General features: G+C 44.2%; 1 protein-coding gene across 7 annotated transcripts in view; it reads left to right on the top strand.

The window, feature by feature from the left end:
- The first annotated feature begins 608 nt into the window (after positions 1-608).
- The window catches only part of MECP2 (methyl-CpG binding protein 2), a 64,899-nt gene continuing 42,700 nt past the window's right edge, over positions 609-22,807 (top strand). Inside the window, exons 1-3 of one of the 7 annotated variants that reach the window (XM_070503045.1) lie at positions 683-771; positions 5,505-5,628; positions 6,072-6,148. Coding sequence is in view for 2 of the 7 variants with exons in the window: in XM_044763986.2 (XP_044619921.2) it covers positions 710-771 (62 nt within the window). In the remaining 5 variants the exon portion in view is untranslated. Of the gene's footprint in view, positions 772-5,504; positions 5,629-6,071; positions 6,149-22,807 lie in introns of all 7 variants that reach the window. The other 6 variants (XM_070503041.1, XM_070503047.1, XM_070503044.1 and 3 more) reach the window with 6 other exon arrangements.

Below are 22,807 nucleotides of genomic sequence, written 5' to 3'. Positions count from 1 at the left end.
CCTCCACCAGTTTCACGAAGGCCAGGGCTGTGATTCGTTGTCAGTTTATTCCCTGCCCCTATGAGAGTGTGGCACAAGGCAGACTCAGATGAAAGAATGCAATGGGTAGGCCTCTTAAACCAAGGTCCCTGGGTTGGAACATCAGGCTCCACGGCAGGCAAGTTTGCTGTTTCTACTGAAGATGGTGACATTGAGAAAATGCGGGTGCAGTGAACCACTTATTGGAGCGTACTTTGTGCGTTTGTGGACATCAAGTCAATGACCCGGGAGGGCCGCGCAATAAGGCGACGGGAGCCTAGGCCTCCACTTGCCCCAGCATCCGCAAGGGCCCATTAATCCTTAATATTCAAATTCCGCCCACTAAACCAACCCCTCCGCGTCCAAGCCGCCTCTTTTCCTCAAATGACGGCCGACGGTAGCCAATCAGCAGCTGGGAAGGGGGCCCGCCCCCTTTTCCCTGGCCGGAATGGACAGTAACTCTTGCCAATTGGCGGTGTCGCCGCCGAGGCCCCGCCCTACCACGGCCGCCGCACCCAATGGCGGGCGGGCTCGCGGCGGCTCCGGGGGCGGGGCGCGGGCGCGCAGGTGCAGCAGCGCGCAGGCCGGCCGAGAGGGCGGGGCGCGACGTCGGCCGTGCGGGGTCCCGGCGTCGGCGGCGCGCGCGCTCCCTCCTCTCGGAGAGAGGGTTGTGGTAAAAGCCGTCCGGAAAATGGCCGCCGCCGCCGCTGCCGCGCCGAGCGGAGGAGGAGGAGGAGGCGAGGAGGAGAGACTGTGAGTGGGACCGCCGCGGCTGCGGGCGGGGACCCTTGCCGGGGGGCGGGGGGTAGGGGCGGGACGTGGCGCGGGAGGGGCCCGCGGGGTCGGGCGACACGGCTGGCGGATGGCGTCCCTCCTCTCTACCCTCCCCCTCCCGCCGCCGCCGGTGACGGCTCCCCCCCTCGGCCCGTCACCCGCACTTGCGGGTGACTGTCCTCGCCGTGGCCTCCCAGGGCCGCTTTCGCCTGGCGCCCCCCTCCCTTCCGTCCGCCTCCGGCGCGCATCCCGGCCCCCGGCCCCGCAGGCGCCCCTGTCGCCGGGTCTTCGCCTGTCGGGGCTGCGCGCGCGTCGTGCCCTTCGCGGGGCTTCGGGCCCGCGGCGACGTCGCGCGCCCGCGGCCCCGGCCTCTCCCTGGATCGCGCTCTCCCCTCTCCCTCCCTCGCGCGCCCCCTCTCCCGTTACTCGGCCCCCCCACCGGCGCGCGTGCGCAGTCCGCCTCCCGTCGGGAGAGTGCGCCACAAGGGCTCCTGCGTTCTCACCCCCGTCTCCAGGCTTTGCCTCCCCCTCCTTCTCGCCCATTCCATGACTTTCTGCCCCCACTGTGAGCTGGTCGGTCCACCATCTCCTTTCCCATCTAGCAAGAACAAGTAGGTGGGAATTATTGTCTACCCACAAAAGGGACTAGACATTGTGTTCCTGGTCCCATAACCCATCATAAAGAGGCGGTTATAGTTCCCTTCAGGAGCCTTGGGTAGGGGACTGTGTGTCCGACAGCACCTGAGGCTCCTTGGTGGGTGCGTGCCCCCGGGGTCTTTGGGGTGCTGTGGCCTCAGAATATGAGCGCCTTCCCATCCTCCCCCCTTCGCCAGGATCGTCCAGTTACATAAGTGGAGTGGGACATAGTATGTAACGGGCTCCCATAGTCCTGGAGCACGCCCTGCTCAAGATCACCAGTACCAGATGAGGCCACTTCATCGCATCGCTCTGGTTCCTGTCAATTGTCCCTGAAAGTTTATTTTCTTTTTGGTTTGGTTGTGACCGAATCACCCAAACTGAAACTCAGGTGACTTTTACGTGGCGTGCCAGTGTTTCTGTGGTTTTGCACTGAAGACGTAAGGTCTTTGTGAAGACTCTAAAAAGATTGGTCTCACAGAGGAGACCGTTTATGACATTGCTAAGTGTGGACCCGAGGGGGAAAAGCTTGCTCTGGATTACCTCTGTGGCGGTCGCTCTGTGTGGATTGGTTATAGCAGAAATGGGCTCCACCACAAAATTGATATTCCTGACTCATGGTCAGGCAGATGTGTGCTTCTGGTTAATTTTCCAGGAACAGGAATGGGCTCTGTAGAGCCATTCACACGGTCTATCTCTCTCCTGTGCGGGATCATACCCCAAATTGTGAGATGGTAGGATCGAATTCAGGGGGTGGTTGGTGATCATGGAACCAAACCTACCGGCATGTGATGCTAAGTGGCTTAGACTTTGTGGGACTCTCATAAGTTTTAGGCATTTTGTTATACTAGAAAAATGAAGCATATTTGGGTCTTGGAAGTAAAACTCAGTTAATAGGCAATTATTACTCTAGAGGAGAAATTTGAGTTTCGTGGCTGGAATTTTTATCTGGATCTCAGTGACTTCAGTTAACAACGAGATTAAGCTGACCTTTTGGGTCTTTTGAAGTATGCTGGATCCTTACAAAAAAAAAAAACAGGGTCTGAATTTTTTAGGTCTTTTGGGAATTTTCATAAGAGATTTGGGGAAATAGGCTTATTTATTGGCATTTTAGGACTTCTACTTCAAATCCCAGTCAGGAAGCCTACAAAACACTTGCTTTTATTTTCTTACCCGGGCATGTCAGAACCTTAAAGGGCACAGGCAATCTAGTAGACATACAGTTTATTAAATAAGTTGCCACAGATCACCCATTTGTGGCATGTGAGCTAGATCGCTGATCAGTGAGGTACATTCTTGTCCACACAAGCCTCACTTGAGGAAGATTCCAAGGTTTGTACGTCTGAACCTGAGACGTGACAAGATGAGGGCTCTGCTTTGTTTCACATCGTTGGCAATGCGTTTGCCTCCTCGGGTGCCCCTCCAGTTAGCTGTTTGTCATACCCCTAGCCCTTTAAACAGCACAGCTTCCAGAATATAGTTTCTCTGCAAAGTGCCTGGTGGCATCTGAAGTCTGTGTCCTAATAGTGTGAAGAAACCTTATACACTTTCTTGCTGGTGCTGGCCTGTCACACTGTCTTTTTCTTGTTACAAATTTGCCTCGAATGCTTTAAACCTAGAGTGCCAGGTCTTTATTTCACCTGATAGAGCATGGTGCAGTCAAACCTTTCTCTGACTTTTGTGCTGTTTGTATATTGGGAGGGTTAGAATACAATTTTGCCTTCTGTTTGCAATTTCCAGCCAGAGTCATTGTTTCTCCGCCTGCCCTGCCTATGAGTGGCCAAATCTAGTGGGGTGGGGAGGCAAGCTGTGGACTTTGACAGAAAAACTGGCTAGATGAGTCCGATGTATGTTGCCCCCACCGGAATACTCCTTCCCCCACGTGGAGATGGAATGAGAAGCTCGCTTCTTTAACCTAGAATAAAGAAGAACAGAGGTAAAATTGTTAGTCTCTGTCGCTAATGTACCTGCCTGGGACTGTTTGCATGATAAATGATGTGTCCAGGAACCTGTAATCGTTTAGAAAGTTGAATATCAGTGGAAATCTTTTAGTTAGCTAAGAGCAGTTTGTCTCCAGGCTGCCTGTGTTATCTATGAGGAGGAGAGAATTACAGAAAATGTTTGACATTTGTAGTAACTGGTGTTTTAAGCGCACAGGGGGACAAACATAGTCCTAGACTGGTGGTAAGTTCCAGGGAGGATGGCAGGACACCTGCTGGTTTTCACTGCCCTCTGCACTGGTGACATGCGTGCAGACCAGCCTCGTGTGGTTGCCGGCAGACACAACCTTCTTTCTTGGGTAGAGCATTATTGCTGCTCCCACGGAACGACCTTGTCCTTGGTGCTTCTGTACCAGTCCTCTCCAGTCAAACTGCTGTTGTCACCACTGTGCCTTTAACTCATTTTGAGTAGGACAGATGTGAACGGGTTCCTCTTCCTTGGGCTCACTTACACAAAAGTTGTGCTCTTCTGCCTTTACCTGCTCTCTTCTGCCTTTCTCTTGCAAGAAACCTTTCCCTATTGAAAGCTTGATTTGCATGCCATTGCTTAAATACTTGGTTCCACTACTTTGATGGTAGGTGTGGGGAGGAACTGAGTAAGAGTGGAGATTTGGGGGCCGGCAGGGCAGCCCCACGCCCATATCAAAGGGGAGGTGACCATTCTGTTGAGAGAATAAAGCCTTGGCCTTTATAACTTCTTCCAGGCATGCTTCTGTTGGGTCTGCTGGCATAGGGTTGTGTCCTCACCATAGCTGTTTTGCAGTTAACTGCAGAAGTCTGGACTCTTGGGAGCAAGCCTTAGGAGGGGTTCACTTGTCTTCATTGCCTAAGAGCTGTGGGCATTGTCTATATGGACCTGCCAATGACTGCTTTATTGGGTTTTCACCTAACTGTTCTCGTTTGCTGGCTCTTTCTTTTCCCCATGAAATCTTGAGTTAATCAAAGATCTTAAACTTTCAGAGCTGGAAGGAACCTTGGTCCAGTTCCCTCAGTTTACAAGTAAAAAAAAAAATTGCAGCTGTGAGAAGTTGTGTCTTTTCCAGAGCCTCCCAGCCAGGGCACCAGTTTGATTTTTATTATATAGCTAACTGAGTAATACTGTTAGCTTGACTTCTGGGATTTCAAAGCATTTTATGACTTGACTGTTTAAGGGAATTATAAGGCCTCTGCACCTCAGTAGATAATTCTAGGTACCATCCTGGTAGTTATAGAGCTGTAAAAGACTTGGTTGGTGTTGTCCTTCCTCTGGGTTTGAGTACGTAAGTAATTGTGTAAGTAGTCTCTAAGTTGTACACTCTAGGCTTTTTTTAGTCTGAAGATAAAAGTGCTACTCTTGGGCCGGCAAAGTATCAGAGATTAGCTAATATGGGGCAGTTTAGATTTTAACAGGGAAATGATGGTTATCTTAACGGTGAAAAATGTAATGACAAAAGTCCTTTTTTGAACGTGTTCAAAAGAAGAAGATAAACTATCAAACTAATAACTCAGTTTGTTGAATGTTGCACTTTACTCCTCTGAGAGGCTCTGACACAGACTTGTGGATTTGGGAGGATGGCTTTGGCTCTCCCAGGGCGCTTGGTTTCCATTGATGCAGTTTTTTTCCTCTCCGGGTTAAAGCCCCTTTCCGTGAAGTTACAGCAGCTTGTTCCAACTTCAGCTCCTTGAAAAAGAAGGGAGCCTTTGCCTCTGGATTTCACTTGTTCTTTTTGGAGTGACGTTTTGATGTTGCATGTTCTCTTGAACATGTATTCTCTCCCTGAGTATTTCTGTATGGCATAGTGCAAGAAATGCTTACCAGAGATCACCACTGATGGTATGCTTTATGGTGTCACAGTGTCCCTCAGAGGTGACAAGACCTGTGATAGTGCTGATTCTAACCCGCATGAATCTTTCCTTTATTTTAGCAGTGTGTTACGTGCCAGTCATTTTCAGTTTAGCCGTTGTTTCTAGCTAGGTCAGCCAGGAAATAGCATAGTACTTTGTCTATATGTTTATCTTCACAATGTCCACATAGCCCTGGGAAAGAGGTCGTGCAGCACAACGGGGGCTTTCAACTTACGGTTTTCTTTGTTTTAGGCTCCATAAAAATACAGACTCACCAGTTCCTGCTTTGATGTGACATGTGACTCCCCAGAATACATCTTGCTTCTGTAGACCAGCTCCAACAGGATTCCATGGTAGCTGGAATGTTAGGGCTCAGGTAAGTAACCTTCCTTTTTTTTTTTTTAGTATATGTCCTGGTTTGGCCATCTGTTTTTAAAAAAAAAAAGGAAAAAAACAAGATATACTACTCTTGGACAGTATAAAAGTACCCCAAAGACTGAAGACATAACTGTGCCAAACTGTGCCATATAATAAAAAAAAGTCACTTCCCTGAGCCCTGAAAGGTCAGTTTGGGTAGGGTTACTTGGTAGCCACGGTGTGATCTGGGGGCGGGCGTCAGATTAGAGCCGGAACTGGTGATCTGCAACTTCAGTTCACCTTGAAGCAGGTCAGCTGAGCTGAGAGCGCTTTGACTGAGCTCTTCACCTGCCGCCGACGCTGCTGTTGCCCAGTGGCCTTCAGCATGGTGCTTTGTTTGCTTTGTTTTGGGGTAAATGACTTCCTGGTCAACGTTAGTGAGAGGTGGTAATGCATTTTCAGACATGGGAACTGGTGTGTGGTCCTCTAGAAGGATGGCCTCCTGGAAGCTGTCAGCATGGGAGAGCCCACAGCTAATGGTACGTGCTTGCCGCGCTCCTCCCACGGGGACTAAAGAGAGCACCCAGACGCACGGCTGGCTCTTGAGACTCTAGAGCAGAATGAATGCCTTTTGAAAAGCTGGAGATCCAGGCCATTCAAAGTCTGATGCTCAGGTGCTCTGTCAGCTGCACTTTTGGCTACTTTGGTGCCATTGTGTAGACTTTAATTTTGTAAAAATGAATGGTTCCTTAATTTCTCAACTGTCAGGCTTAGTATCTCAAGCTTTTTTAAAATCAGTGGTCACTCCACGTTTGATGTTTTGACACCTGGATTTCAGATATTTCATGTGGTAAGGCAGAACGTTCTAATTGAATTTTTCCATTTCTTTTCCTAAGAAAAAATGTGTTTACACATAAGCTGCCATTGTGCTTCCAGCTGAGACTCCCAAGTAGCACTTTGTTATGTCTCTCTAGTGGTTTCTGACACCTCAGTCTAAAGCTGTGTGGACATCCGTAACAGATAGCCTCTTTAGGGACTGTTTAGGGACTACATGAGCGGCAGGGTTTGGGCAGAGTAGACCAGAAGGTGTGGAAGGAAGTGAAGAGCATTGCACTGCCTCCAAGTCCCCAATTTGGTTCCACTCCTCATCCTGTGACTCAAATTGTCCTTCCCCTTTACTGCTGTGGGGTGTGCTCTGGGCCCTGCTGACAGGACGTTCTTTGTACACCACGTATTTATGCTGGTGGGAGTTGTGTGGCTGGTGCTTTGTGCATTGTCTCAGAAATTGTGTGGACTAAATGTAATATGGGCAGTGAATGGGTTTCTTCTGGTGGATGCTAGGCCTGGGACGGGGGGCGGTTATGTTTTAACCGTCTTTTTCTCAGATTATGAACAGATTTTATAAAACAGGTAGTAGTGACTCTGCACAGTTTCTTCTAAGAAATGTAGAAAGGAAGAGATATTTTAAAACATATCTGTTACTTATGAGTGGGAAAGACACGGCCATTTGAGCTTCAAGGAACTTTGAAGGGAATTCTTAAAGGACAGAATCTGTCTTTAGTAGATAAGTGCTTGATATCTTATTACTTTTCTTCATTTCCTTTTTAAGAAATTATAAGAAATAATACGTGCTTTTGTAGAAAATTCAGACAATTTTAAAGTATACCAAGTAAAAAAGTGAAAGCTCCCCATTACTCTCCGCGCCCAGTACCCAAAGTAACCACTCTTAATAACTTAGATCCTTCTGAATCTTCTTCTCAGGCTGTACAAATATGTACCTTTTGTATTTTTAACAAAATGAAGATGGTATTGTACATATTCTGCATCTGTTCCTGGGATTCATATCTCTGCCTCATTTCTGTTAAATAGCAGCGTGGTCTGGTGCTGATTTACTGTCCTGCATTTTCTCCCTATTGGTTTTCCCAATGGTTCACTATTAAGGATACTACTGGATTGAACTTCCTCGTGTGCCAGTCGCATTTTGAAGAACGGCAGCCTAGACTTGGAGTTGCTGGTGGATATCACCACATCGCCTTCCAGGATGGCTGTCCCAGTTCCCACCACAGTCTGAGAAAGTGCCACTTCTCGTACCCTCCCGGAACTGGATATCCATCTTTTAAATTTCTGCTCCTTGGGTTATTACTGAGGCCGAACCTCAGTAATCACTGGCCATTTGTATTTGGTCTTTGTGAATTGTCTGTTTGTGTTCTGCCTTCAGTCTTCCATCAGGATATTTCTTTTTAAGTCGATTTGTAAGAACTTGTAATGTGTTAAGGATATTAATTCTTTGTCATCATGCAGATATGTTTTCTACTTTGTCATGTATCTTTTGACTCTGCTTGTCTTTTTGATACATAAAATTTCTGTTATGATTTCTTCTGTTGCTTTTATACTTAGAAAGTCCTTTCCTACTCTTAAGAACGTGTCAGTGTTCATCTATATTTTCTTCCTAAAAAACTTGATGATGTACTATATTCATACACACATATTTGATGCATACAAAAGAATCTTATAGGTAAGTGGCTTGTTTTCTTTTTCTTTTTTTGAGGCAGATTAGCCCTGAGCTAACTACTGCCAGTCCTCCTCTTTTTGCTGAGGAAGACTGGCCCTGAGCTAACATCCATGCCCATCTTCCTCTACTTTATATGTAGGACGCCTACCACAGCATGGCTTTTTGCCAAGCAGTGCCATGTCCGCACCTGGGATCCGAACTGGCGAACCCCGGGCTGCCGAAGCAGAAGGTGCGCACTTAACTGCTGCACCTCCAGGCCGGCCCATCATATGGTTTTTAAAATACCTGTTTTTGTATTTAATTTTTGGATGAGATGAGGTCTGGAGCCCACTTAGCCAGTTGTGTCGCAGCCATCCTCTAGTCTTCACTTCTCTCATGTGCTGACTTCAAATTAACAAAGCATCTCTTACTTCTTTCTTTCTGAATTTCTTCTTTGTGAGGCTTGATGACAGGCCTATCAGCAGATAATCATTTATTCATTCACCCAGTAAATATTTGAGCCCCTGCTTTGAGTCAGGGGTGGTACTAGGCCCTGCAAGTGCTGCCTTCTCTTTGGGAGCGGGACTACAGGGCTTGTGATGCCAGCGGCCCGGCTGCAGTGCTCATTCTGGAAGATCCAAGAAAACAGTGGATCTTCACAAAAGTAGGTTTTAGATAAACTAGGAGGCATCCAGAGCGGGTGTGTGTGTATGTCTGTGTGTTTTAAATTCTGACATATAAGTTAGAGCTTTAGAGTAGACTGCAACATAAGCATGGTTTGTTTTCTAACTCATGTAATTGCAGGCTGGTTTTGTCTTGAATTATGATGAGGGCTTTTTGCTGTTGAAACAGTTCTATATTCAGCTAGCTCGGTTGTGATGAAATAAAAGTTGTGTACTGATAAAAATGGTAATTTTATTCTATGATGACTTTGAGGCTTTTCTGTAATAGCTGATAAAAATAAAGACAAGCTTTTGGTGAGTATATTCTTAGGGGAACAAGTGTAATTTTTTTGCAGCTTGCATCATTTAAATCTAATAAATGCCCTCAAAACTGAAGTGGAATCCTGATTTGGATTGAAATTTTTTTTTTTGAGGAAGATTAGCCCTGAGCTAACTGCTGCTGATCCTCCTCATTTTGCTGAGGAAGACTGGCCCTGAGCTAACATCCGTGCCCATCTTCCTCTACTTTATATGTGGGACGCCTACCACAGCATGGTGTGCCAAGCAGTGCCATGTCTGCACCTGGGATCCAAACCAGTGAACCCCGACTATTTTTACTTAACGAAGTGATATAAATGATTTATGATTAAGGAAAAGGCTTCTTCTATAAGGCTGGGTTTAAAAAAAGTTTTTTTAATAGGTGTCTAGTACAGAATGAAAAAGATGGTTTAAAAGGTTAAATATGATAAAAGATCTCCTTGCTGCCCTGTCCTCAGACACCCATTTCTCTCCCTGGAGGCAGCCATCATTACCAGTTTCTTATTTATGTGTGTGTGTGTAAAGTTTTTAAATTGTGGTAAAATATACATAACATAAAATTTACCATTTTAGCCATTTTTTTATGCTCTTTGGTGAGGAGGATTGACCCTGAGCTAACATCTGTTGCCATTTTTCCTCTTTTTTTTTCTTTTCCTCCCCAAAGCCCCAGTACATAGTTGTATATCCTAGTTGTAAATCCTTCTAGTTCTTTTTTTTGTCGTTTATTTTTTGCTGAGGAAGATTCACCCTGGGCTAACATCTGCTGCCAATCTTCTTCTTTTTTTTTTTTTGGTATGTGGGTTGCCACCACAGCGTGGCCGCTGACAGATGACGAGTGCTGTAGGTTGGCACCCAGGAACCAAACCCAGGCCACTGATGGCAGAGCATGCTAAACTTAACCACTAGACCACTAGGGCTGGCTTGGGGCGGTGCTTTCTGTGTGTGTGTGAGGAAGATTAGCCCTGAGCTACTATCTATTGCCAATCTTCTTTTTGCTTGAGGAAGATGGTCCCTGAGCTAACGTCCCTGCCAGTCTTCCTCTACTTTGTATATGGGATGCTGCCACAGCATGGCTTGATGAGCAGTGTGTAGGTCCGCGCCCAGGATCTGAACCTGTGAACCCTGGGCCGCCAAAGCCAAGTGCTCAAACTTAACAACTATGCTACCGGGCTGGCCCCCTTCTAGTTCTTCTTTGTGGGATGCCACCACAGCATGGCTTGATGAGTGGTGTGTAGGTCTGCGCCCAGGATCCAGACCGGAGAACCCCGGGCCACGAAAGCGGAGCATGTGAACGTAAACCACTACACCACCGGTCTGGCATTTTTAAGTATAGAGTTTAGTGACGCTAAGTACATTCTCATTGTTGTACAGCCATCACCACTGTGCATCTCCAGAACCCTCTTCATCTTGCAAAACTGAAACTGTCCCCATTAAACCATGACTTCCCATTCATTCCTCCCTCGTCCTCCAGCCCCGGCAATCACACTTCTACTTTCTGTCTGTATGAAATTGACTCTTTTAGCTACCTCATATTATTTTATTTTACTTTATTTATTTATTTATTTTTTTGAGGAAGATTAGCCCTGAGCTAACTGCCGCCAATCCTCCTCTTTTTGCTGAGGAAGGCTGGCCCTGAGCTAATATCCGTGCCCATCTTCCTCTGCTTTATATGTAGGATGCCTACCACAGCATGGCTTGCCAAGCGGTGCCATGTCTGCACCTGGGATCCGAACTGGCGAACCCCAGGCTGCCAAAGCGGAATGTGCGCACTTAACTGCTGTGCCACCAGACTGGCCCTATTTTATATTTTTATATTTGTGTTTATGCATATATTTTATGTGTGTGTGTTTTTACATAAGCAGTTAAAAACCGTGCACATTTGTGAGGTTTGCTCTTTTTAGTTAATGTATGTTAGAGATTGTTCGGTATCAGTTCCTGTAGAGCCGTATCATTTTTAAGGATTGGGTTAGTAGTCCCTTAGATGTATGCACTGTAATTTACTTAACCAGTTTTCTGTTGATGGATAGTTACGTTTCCCTTGTTTTTTATTTCACTAATAATGTAGTGAATAGTCTTTTACATGTACCTTTTTGCTCACTGCCAAGTTTATCTGTAGGATAAATTCCTAGAGATGGGACTTACTGGGTCAAAGGATATGTGCGTTTTAAACTTTGATAGATATTGTTAAATCAAGGATGCCCTTTTAATTGGACAGTTTTAAAGAAAAGGGTACAAATGAGTAGATAAGCACGTAAATTTATGACTGCAATGCTATTTGTAGAGATTAGAGAAGTGTTCATTAGGTTAGGAAGAAATAATTTTTAGCAGTTCGCACTAGAGAGCAAAACTTCGGAAGCTTCCATATCATCAGATGTGACCTCGTATGAGCAGAACTTGTTTGGCAGGACCTTTACTTGGCAGGGGGAACTTCAGCCAGTTCTCATCTGTATATCTTGAAGAAAATGGAGCATTTTGATTTTGGTACTAAGTTGTGGTGGCTCCTTGGGACTCAGGGTTGAAGAGTCTCCTGCAGCTGCTGGATTTTCTGTCTCGTTTGCATTGTGATATGCATAGGGAATATCCTGGAAGTATTCGGGACCGGAGTGCTGTTGCTTCGTTTCTCTTTAACTGTTGTACTCTTTATGTGTAGAGCAGTCCTTTATTGTTTACCCTATACTGAGCATCTGTTATGTGTTGGTTACTGTACTAGATGCCAGGGACTGTCCCTCCCCCAGTAATCTTCTGGTCTAAAGGGAGATACAGACAGGCAAAAAGGCCATTACTTCACAAGGGGCTAAATGGTATGATGAAGTACTGGCCACTGAAGGAGCGCGTAAATATTTGAGGGATCCCACCTAGACTTGGGGGTGGGGTCAGGGAAGAGACTTCTTTGAAAAGTGACCCCCAGAACTTAAACGATAAGGCAACATTAGCTAGTTCCGGAGAAAGTATGAGTAGGGGAGAGACCAGCACGTATGGAGGCTCAGACAAGAGAGAACTGTTTGGCTGGGTCTGAGGAGTTCGGAGATGAGACAGGTGGAGCAAGACAGGCCAGGGGGCTAGGAGTGGCTTCCTACCAGGGAATGCTGGTAGGAAATCAGACACAGCTGCACCAGCTCTGCCAAATAGGCTTGGCTTTCTTTCCAAGGTGCAGCACACTCTGAGATGTTCCTGAGCCCCAGAAGGCAGTGTGAGGCGCTCTTCACCATCCATTCTGTCCCCTTTCCACCTTGTGCTGCTCTGGAGGCCATCTGCTCTGAGCCGACTTCCCACCCACTCATCAGGGCCCTGGGGCTCCCACTCCAGATCTCTTCATGGAACCTTCTTTCCTTTGACTGCTACCCTGGGAGGCCCCGGGGACCCATAAGGAGAGGGCTTCCCCTTCTCCAACACACTTCATTGTCTGATACTCAATCCTGGGAGGAGGGCAGGAGCTTGGATGGCGTGTGAGTCAACTATGGTACCAAACACAGTGCTTAGTTCTTCTGATTTTTATTTATTTTTTTTAAGATTTTTTTATTTTTTCATTTTTCTCCACAAAGCCCCCTGGTACATAGTTGTATATTCTTAGTTGTGGATCCTTCTAGTTGTGGCATGTGGACGCCGCCTCAGCGTGATTTGATGAGCAGTGCCATGTCCGCGCCCAGGATTCGAACTGACGAAACACTGGGCCGCCTGCAGCGGAGCACACGAACTTAACCACTCGGCCATGGGGCCAGCCCCTATTTATTATTCTTTTACCAAGACTTTCATGGTGAAGGAAGCAGTGTGTAAGCAAGCTCATTCCTGTCATGTCAAGTACTAGGTCCACTCTGACAGCCACTGTGGCCTGTACTGCTGTAATCTCCACAAGCCTGGGCTCGGGAGGTGGGGTCGGAGCCCTCCTCGCAGCTCCTCTGCCCTCCCTCAGGCCATCCCGACTCTTCTGCCTTTGAGATCCTACCTTCCCGCAGTCCTCCTGGCACTCTTTCTTCCCAGCCTCCGCACTTTGCTCGTGTGGTAGCTACTCGGGTGCTTTCCACCCAGACTTTGGAAATGTTAGCTGTTTGTCCTGTTCACATCAACCTCCTTTTATGGAACTCGAATGTGACAGCTCCAGCAAAATCTCAGCCCATGGTTGCACTTGCTGCCCTGCCTCCCCGAGGTAGCCCGTCTCTCAGAGGTGATGGGGATGCTTTCTATGCAAGCTTTATGCTGTGTTACATGTGACAACATATAACATTTGAAAGTGTTCTGCAGATTTACAGAGTGGTGTCCTCCTGTATGTAACATTCTGCAACTGGCTCTTTTCACTCAGTACCTCGCTTTTGAGCCTGGTCCGTGTTGCTCTGTGCAGACCTTCATTCATTTTACATGTCTCCTTGTGCTGTAGACACATCTTTACAACAAAAGCCCCACCAGAGCCCTGAGGGAGAATGGAATTGTAGAGAAACAAGGATTGACATCTGGTTTATGTTTACATCCTTTGGTCCTATTAACTGAGGAGAAGATATTTCTGTTTCTGTGTTTGTGAAAGCTTTCCACAAAAAAAGGCATCCATTTTCTGGACTTATTAATCAGGCAATCCAAAGATTTTATTTTTAGATTTGAAAGAAAGCAAAGCAGGCTTCTGAGATATGCACATTTCCCTTCATTCCCATCTCCTTTTGCACACTCCATGTTGCTGCTAAAACACGAACTTGAGCACTTTTTAGCATGAGCTGACTTTCCACGTGTGAATTATTTTTGAAAACATTAAAGCATTTTGGTTTTTCTGGGGCTTCTAGTGGTATTTAAGTTTTGACATTACTTTGATAAGTTATATTTTAAATTTGCACATATTTAGTAACTTATTTTTAAAATGTTAATTTCAGTGTGTTTCTGGTTTTTGTGTTTTTGTAAATAGCAGAAGGTATTGGTCCATATTAAGTATTAATTTGCTCTAATATTTTCAGCTGTTTTTGGAATTATACTTGGCAAAAAAACAGACTGACGTCTGCAGTTGTAACAGTTTGTCTTTTTGTCCTTTTTAACTCCAGAATAAGTAATTCTAGTGAATTTTTTTCTAGGCTTGTAAGAACAGGGGAATGATTAAAGTTGTCATAATACTTAAGTAGTTAGGGAAGGTTCAAAGTCTTTTTTTTTAAGTGGTATCACCCTATAAAAGTTAATGTGGCTTGTAAGCAACTGTGTGAAATTTCTTAACCACTCTTCCAGGTTAAGAGAAAACAAATGAACAAAAACAGTATTTATTAAGGTCTTGATTTTTTAATTACACCAGTAAAACATCATTGTAGAAAATTTGGAAGATGCATATGGAAATCACTCTGGAAATTCTACCATGTGGAGAAAACTGCTGTTACCGTTTGGTGTGTATGTTTCTAGACTGAGGGCTCCTACTCAGACTGGAGAATTCAGGGGTTCTGTGGCTTTGGGTGGGAAAAACACTCCATCTTTATTTTCACTCACCTAAAAATTCAGATTTCCCTGAGTGATGACCGTAGACTATGGTAGTATTACGAATACATGTGACTTTGTCACCACTAGAGATCAAAGATACTTTCATACCATATTATAGTTCCAGATATTTTGAAATATCATTTGTGCTCATTACTGCTTCAAACTTAGGGTAGTTATTAGACCCATCTCTAGATCTGGTTATTTAATGGTTTACTAAAGAAGCACCTACTACTCTAGCACTGATTCTCAAAGTATGTTGTTAATTGATTTCTATGCGTTTTATTTTATGCATTTCAAAACATTCTTCTGAGGAGGCGTCCAGAGGGCCAAAAGGGTCCATGGCAGAAAAAGATGAAGAACGCCTATTGTGTACGTACCATACAGCTACATATATAAGGACAGCCAGCACTTGAGTAGGAGAAGGAGAGCAAGGAAAGCCCTAGAGCAGAGGTGCAATAAAGGGAAGCAAAATGACGTTTAAAGCTTGGTTCACATTATTATCTCAGATATTTTTGTGAACACATTTAGTGTTTTACAGATACCACGCAAAGTGTAATGCAACTAAAACTGTTTAAGAACACTTAATACCACATAAATTGCTTAGTAAATAATAGCCTAAAAGTTACCTTTGCTGTTGGCATTTTAAACATCCTTTAAAAGTCTTCTTTATGCACCCATGTGCGTGCATACATATTGTTTTAGATAAATGGGATCATGTAATATGTGCTGTAGTAACTTCCCTTCTCTCCTCAATGATATTTTGTAGATGTCTGTCTATGTTGGTAAAAATAGATTTGTGTCATCACTTTTCCCTAAAATAAAAATAACGTAATTGCATCTTCTAATTACAAAAGCAATATCTGTTCAATGAAAAAAAAGTTTAGAAAGTATAGAAAGGGGAAAAGTAAGAATTGCCCATAAGTCTGCCATCTACAGATAGATGATGTCTGGATAATGTCTTTACATCATCATTTTTAATGACTACATGACATCGCATTGATGGCTAGGCCTTGATTTAATTAGGGGCATTTCCATTGTTTCTGCGTTTTTAGTGCTCCGAATGACGGGCACAGCTGTGTGCTGACGATTCTACTGTGTGCCTGCATCTTTAACCTCCCTCTTGAGCCCCACGTTGGATGGCCTCTTCAGTGTTTCCACTTGAGTTGCTCATAGACATCTCCAACTTAACAAGTCCCAAACAGAACTCTTGCTTTTTTCCCCCCTTCAAATCTACTGTTCCTCCTGTCTTTTCTATCTCTAGTAAATAACATCAACATCCACTCAGTTACCAATCCAAAATCATAGGAGTTGACCTAGATTCTGCTCTTTTCCCTCACCTTCCTCTGTTTCACCAGCAAGTCCTGTGGGGCTCTACATTTAAAATGTACCCCAGAACTAACCACTTCTCACCATCTCCACTGCTAAGACCTCAGTCCAAATCACAAGTCATCTTTCAGATGGATGCAGCAGGACTTTGGGTGACATATTGTACAGCTTCCTCACCGACACTCATGAAACACTACACATTTCATAGGACTGTTTGTTATAATGACACTCAATTGTAAATAGTAGGATTGTTCCATGTTTAATAACTTTTTCATCTGGCCAATACAATTCAGGTTAAGTACGGAGTTTCTTGCTGCTCCATGCTGAAGGATCTACAGTTCATTAGGTTGTCATCCAACCATTCATTACATGATGGAGTCAGGCGGCTACAGTACTCTGGGTACTGTGATAGGCAGGCTGTAGGGTGACTGAGACAGATTGGTACCTTTCCTCCTGGAGCTTAAGTTTGGTGGGCAAGATAGACTTTAAGTAATTCACAAGTAATTGTGTAATTACAACGGATTAAGTGCCTTGAAGGACAAGTATGGGGGGGCTCGCTGTGACCGTGTGTTATGGGGGAACAGCTCAGTCTTGGGAGGGAGAAGGAAGCCTGCTCTAAGGAGACAGTGCTCAAGCTGGGAACCAAGGGGTGAACAGAAGTGGGCAAGGCACAGAATGGAGCAGGGCTTTCTTGACAGAGAAGAGCATGTGTGAAGGCCCTGAGTCTGGCAGGAGCTTAGCTCTCTGAGGCACTTGAGAAGCCCTGTGTGGCTGGAGCAGAGTAGGGTTTAGGGGGTGTCATTGATCTGGGCAGAGAAGTTGAACGGGCTGGGTGCAAGATTTTTGATGTTGACGTCAGAGCAGTAGGAAACTATTGAAAGCTTAGGTTGTTTTGTGTTCTGAGTTTTTATCAAAATATTACAGCCACTCGATAACAGCATAACCTCTCTCAAAAGAGGTTGGTGAAAACAAGTCTGCCCCTTCCCCTTCCTCTTCCATGACCCAGAGATGACGGCTTTTAACCATTTCTACTTTTAGTTTCTTTGATGGTTACCTCAAAACTAAATCATATGCTTATACATCTTTCTTGATTTGCCACTTTGGGGAATTAAATTAACTCCCTGAAATGAAGGAGGATGACTTAGCTTACATCACCTCCCATGTTGAGATTCATATTTACATTTTCTCTAACTTTAAACAGAGTTCCTCTTCCATCAACTTTAGTCTAGATGACACTTCCCCTCTGTATAAGATGAGGATATTAATGACCTTGCTTTTCCTTCCACCTTCCCGCCTCCACCGCTTCTGCCTCCTGAGAGCTATATGTGACCGTATCTATTCTTAAAATTGTTGTTTTTGCTCTGCCCTGCAGCCACATCCAAGTGGTCCTAGGTTAGTTCTAACGTTGAAAACCAGTCAACACCATTGACGTTATTATGCATATACAAATATTGTTCACTGTGGGGCCAAATAAATGCTAGGATTGCATTTCCTTTCTAGGTCTGGGTCACAATCGCTGAACCACTCAGAGGAGAAAGACCGATCAAAGTCAAATGAATTCTCTTTTCTTAGTCTCCGTCATTGGCTTAAAATCCTAAATCCTCTCCAGAATTCACCCTGCTTTGTATTTGGACCTTGATTTTCTTGTACAACTCTTTTTTTTCCCCACTGTTTCTGATTGCCTTTCGCTTTTCTTTTCTTTTTTAAGATTGGCACCTGAGCTGACATCTGTTGCCAGTCTTCTTTTTCTTCTTCTCCCCAAAGGCCCCCCGTACATAGTTGTATATTCTAGTTGTGAGCGCCTCTGGTTGTGGCATGTAGGATGCTGCCCGAGCATGGCTTGATGAGCGGTGCCATGTCTGCACCCAGGATCCAATTGGAGAAACCCTGGACCGCCCAAAGCAGATTGCGTGAACTTAACCACTTGGCCACGGGGCCGGCCCCTTGCTTTTCTTTAATAGTGTTCCCTGATCTTGTTGTAAAATCCTCTCAGCCATGCTGCTTTTTTCCCTGTGATTTTTGCATTTTTCCTCCAAAGGCCTTCCTCTCAGAACTCTCTTTCTTTCTCTTGCAATCTGGACAAGTACTTGCTCGCTAAGGTTGTACACAGCTGCCACCTGGATCTTCCCTTCTCTGAGCTCTTGGGTTGGGGCCACTATTTCCCAGAACCCATATCTTTTACTTGGTTTACTCCTTGTTTTCTGGAATACATCTTTAAATAACTTGCTAAGATAGGGCACGTGGGTAGTAAACTGTAGTGGACACTGTTGTCACTTACCCATATCCATTTCCTCTTTCTCTGTTCCTAACAGGACCCTGGTGTTCACCTTTCCACCTTATTCCCAACTCCAGCGAGGATCCTTAAGTCATTCTGCACATTGCATTCCCTTGGCAACTGTTATTGATCAAGGCTGGACCTATGATCTTAGTTGGTCCACTCAGACTGAAGGGAAGGGCTTTCATGGCATGTTCAGGGAAGGGTTTTTCCCCCTCACTGGATATAAATAAGGAACGTGCTGCTGGCAGTGTGTACCTCAGACTGAGGGACAAAGCCTGAGAACAGCGCTTCCTCACCAAGGATGATGGAACAGAGAGACAGGAGGAACCTTGGCCCTGCCCCAGCTCTGGGCTTCCAGTTACATGAGAGAATATATTTCTTATTGTGTAAGCCAGTTTGAGTTGGCTTTTGTGTTTCTTAACAGCCGAAAGTGTTATAACAGACGTGTCTTCTGAGTGACTGGTTGTCAGAAATGCCTTTCTTCTGCTCTTCTACCAGATTGGCTGAACGTAGGATTCCAAGTTGAAAATCATTTTCCCTCCTGTCTGTGCCGGTCTTCCTCCATTTTGTATGTGGGATGCTGCCACAGCATGGCTTGATGAGCGGTGTGTAGGTCTGTGCCTGGGATCTGAATCACTGTACCCCAGGCCACTGAAGCCAGGTGTGCAGACTTAACCACTATGCTACTGGCTGGCCCCTGATTGTAGTTCTTTTGTAGGTGGCCTTCCTTTCTCTCTCCTTTCCTGGAGAATTTTTAGGATCTTTTCTTTTTATTTAGTGTCCTGAAATTTCATAAGAATGTGTCTAGAGTTGTGTCTTTTTCATTCACTGTGCTGGAGTCATTCAATCAGAATACTTTTGTCTGTTGTCAACTCTTTTTTAAAAAAATACGTTAGTTTCCATCCTTCCAATTTCCCTTACTTATGGAGATTCCTGTTAACTTAATTTTGAACTTCTTATATTGGTCCTCTGTCTTAGCCTTCTCTAATATTTTCCATTTGTTTATTTATTTATTTATTTGCTCTGAATTTTGGAAGATCTCCTAGACTTTTTCTCTCCCTTCTGTTAAGTTCTTTATTTCAGCCAAATCTTTTTTTCTAACTTATTGGGAAGCCTGTGCACCCACTGCCTAGATCCAATGATTGTTAATATTTTGACATGTTTTCTTGGTCTGTATAGATATGTGCATTTTTATACCTTTTTGCTCACCGTTTGAAAGGAATTCACAGACATCATGACATTTCATCCCTAGCTGTTTGGGCTTATGTCTCCTAAAAATAAAGACATTTTCCAATAAAAGCACAGTGCCCCGAGCACATCTAAAAAATTAACAATAATTCTCTAATGTCATCAGACAGCCGTTTCAAATTCTGATTTCCCCGAAATGTCTCTTATAGCTGTTTGGTGGGGGGGAGCTAGTAAGCAATTAGGATTTATACCTTGCATTTGAGTATGCTTCCTTTGTCTCTTTTAATAAGAACAGCCTCCCTACCTCCAGTCCGCCTGTGACATAGACGTTTTTTTTAAAGATTTTATTTTTCCTTTTTCTCCCAAAACCCCCTGGTACATAGTTGTGTATTTTTAGTTGTGGGTCTTTCTAGTTGTGGCATGTGGGATGCTGCCTCAGCATGGCTTGATGAGTGGTGCCATGTTCACGCTCAGGATTCGAACTGGCGAAACCCTGGGCTGCCGAAGCAGAGCACGTGAACTTAACCACTCGGCCATGGGGCCAGCCCCTAGACTTTTTTTTTAAATCAATTCGTTTTTTTTTTTTTTTTTTTTGAGGAAGATTAGCCTTGAGCTAACTGCTGCCAATCCTCCTCTTTTTGCTGAGGAAGACTGGCCCTGAGCTAACATCCATGCCCATCTTCCTCTACTTTATACGTGGGATGCCTACCACAGCATGGCTTTTGCCAAGTGGTGCCATATCCGCACCTCAGATCCAAACCGGCGAACCCTGGGCCACCGAGAAGCGGAACATGCGAACTTAACTGCTGTGCCACCAGGCCGGCCCCTAATCAATTATTTTGACATAGACTTTTTGAAGCAACCAGCCCAGTTGTCTTAAAGAAGACCCACATTCTAGATGTGTCTCTTTTCCTGTTTATCCCTTATATTAATTGTAAATGAGAGGTAGGTTCTGCTAGCTTGTTTAGGTAAACATTTTGGACAAGAATATTTCATATTAGCATCAGATTAGGAAGCAGATACTGGCTGGTTCCCCCGTAGTTTGTGATGCTGCATTTTACCACTTGGTTGAAGAAGGAGATGATTTTCACATCTTTCCATTGCAGTTGTCCAGTTTTCCTATTGTAATTGTGTATGTAATCTGTGGTGTGATGCTTTGGCACCATACAAAGATCCTGTTGCCCAATAGCCATTCACCTAATGGTTTTAGCATTCATTGATGACCCTTGCCTGGATCTATTATTACATTGGGGGTTACAAAATGATGGATTTTCTAATTCTGTCATCTTTTCTACATTTAATATTGGTATTCTTCTGTAAAGAAATTTCCCTCATCAAGTAAGGGGGAACTGTATTTTCTCCCAAAAAGACAGTATAAATGCTGAATCTTTGCCTTTAATTACTAAATTAATGACTAAATTCCAGAATAAGGAGTTGGTGTAATAGTCACCTCAAATGGTGGCAAAATATTTGCTGTTGTGTTTTATCTTCTCTTTCATGTCAGTATGGACTAGTGAAGTTTTAGTTATTGGATGCTTTACAATTCAGGTACAGTCACCTTTTTTTTGATCAATTTATTGTAAATTTGGTCAGTGAGAGTCCCTTCATGCTGGCACCTGTGACCTCTTGGCATTCCCTCATTAATTAGTCTTTGAGCAATTCTTTGCTTTCTGGCACAAGACATTCCATCCCACAGTGTGCTTTTCCTGCCCCAGAACTGGTTCCAAGAGTTCTGGTTCCTTTTAGTGGGAAATGATATTTAGAATCCAAGATTTGAGTGCTAGATATAGTCATTCTTACTGGAGTGAAATTGCGTCTAGGCCCTTTCAGTGGACAAAGCTAGAAAATACATTGAAAAAAAATTTAAACTCATGAATACACGATGATATCTTCTTTGGAAATTTAACATTAGAGGGTTTGTCTTTAACTTTTAATTTATCCTTATATATCTTTTTCTTACACTGAAAATGTTGATTCCTAATTAACATTAACATAGTTAATTGTTTGTCTTACCTTGTAATATATATAAAATAGTTATAAAATTGTACAAATGTTATCTCTAACAATAAAAATGCGAAATGAAGTTCAAGATTTCTTTTTGTGCTTAGGATATATCTCAGTAAGGATGCAAAATCAGGATTATTGTGTTCAAAAGTCGCCTGGGGGATTTGCTTCTGGTAGTAGTGAAGTAGCCCATTTTGGACTACCCCTCTTGCAGGTAACACCTAAAAACTTTGGACAAAAATTAAAAACAACTTAAAAAGGCACTAGAATGTACCTAAAAGTAGGTAGAAACTGGAAGGAAGTTGATACTTGGAAGATGGGAACTGCATTAGGTGAATTTCCTGTTTGTGATGGTTTTTCACCTGAGAGAGTCCTAGTGAGTGCTGCTGCGGGGAGTCTGAGACTTGGATAGAGACCCACAATCTCAGGGGTTGAGGAATCAAGAGGACAGAGTTCAGAGCAACCACAGCAGCTGGAAACTTGGGCAGAAGTCCTGGAAAGCAGGTAACCACAGGCAAGGGACCCAGATTCTTCATATAAACTCTGCTGAGTTCCAGTCTAGCTAAGGCAAAAGAAATAAACAGAGATTTCAGCTGCTGCCCACCATAGGGAAGACAGTTTGGAGTTTGAGTTCTATCAAGTTAACTGCCTGCTAAAATAAAAAATCAGTACTCTTCATTGGAACATAGGAGAATCTGAAGTCTGACGGTGTATTACTCACAATGTCTGGACATTTGAAGAAATAGGAAAATGTGACTCTTACTCAAGGGCAAGAGTAAGCAAATTTTTTTCTATGCATAGTAACTATTTTAGGCTTTGCAGGCCATACAGTCTCTGGCACAACTACACAACTCTGCTATTGTAGTGTGAAAGCAGTTATAGTATGTAAACAAATGGGCATGGCTGCATTTCAATAAAACTTTATTTACAAAAACAGGCAGTGGGGCAGATTGGGCCTGCAGGTCATACTTTGCCCACACCCATTCAAGAGAAAAGACAATCAATGGTAATCTATCCCAGGATGACCCAGATGTTGGGATTAGCAGAGAAGGATTTTAAAGCAGGTGTTGTAACTATGCTCAAGAACATAAAAGAAAATATACTCATAATGAAAGAACAAATCAGTAGTCCTAAATCCAATCCAATCAATAGTTACATTAAATGTAAATGGACTAAGCATTTCAGTTAAATGGCAGAGATTGTAGACTGAATTAAAAAAGCAAGACCAAATTATGTGTTGTCTATAAGATAAGCACTTTCTTTCTTTTCTTTTTTGAGGAAGATTAGCCCTGAGCTAACATCTGCTGCCAATCCTCAGCTTTTTGCTGAGGAAGACTGGCCCTGAGCTAACATCCGTGCCCATCTTTCTCCACTTTATATGTGGGACGCCTGCCACAGCATGGCTTGCCACGCGGTGCCATGTCTGCACCCAGGATCCAAACCGGCGAACCCTGGGCCACCAAAGTGGAATGTGCAAACAACCACTCCGCCA

The sequence above is a fragment of the Equus asinus genome, chromosome X, assembly GCF_041296235.1.
Source record: "Equus asinus isolate D_3611 breed Donkey chromosome X, EquAss-T2T_v2, whole genome shotgun sequence".
Lineage (NCBI taxonomy): Eukaryota > Metazoa > Chordata > Mammalia > Perissodactyla > Equidae > Equus > Equus asinus.
Note: the sequence above shows the minus strand (reverse complement) of the source record. Positions and strands in the feature narration are given on the sequence as shown.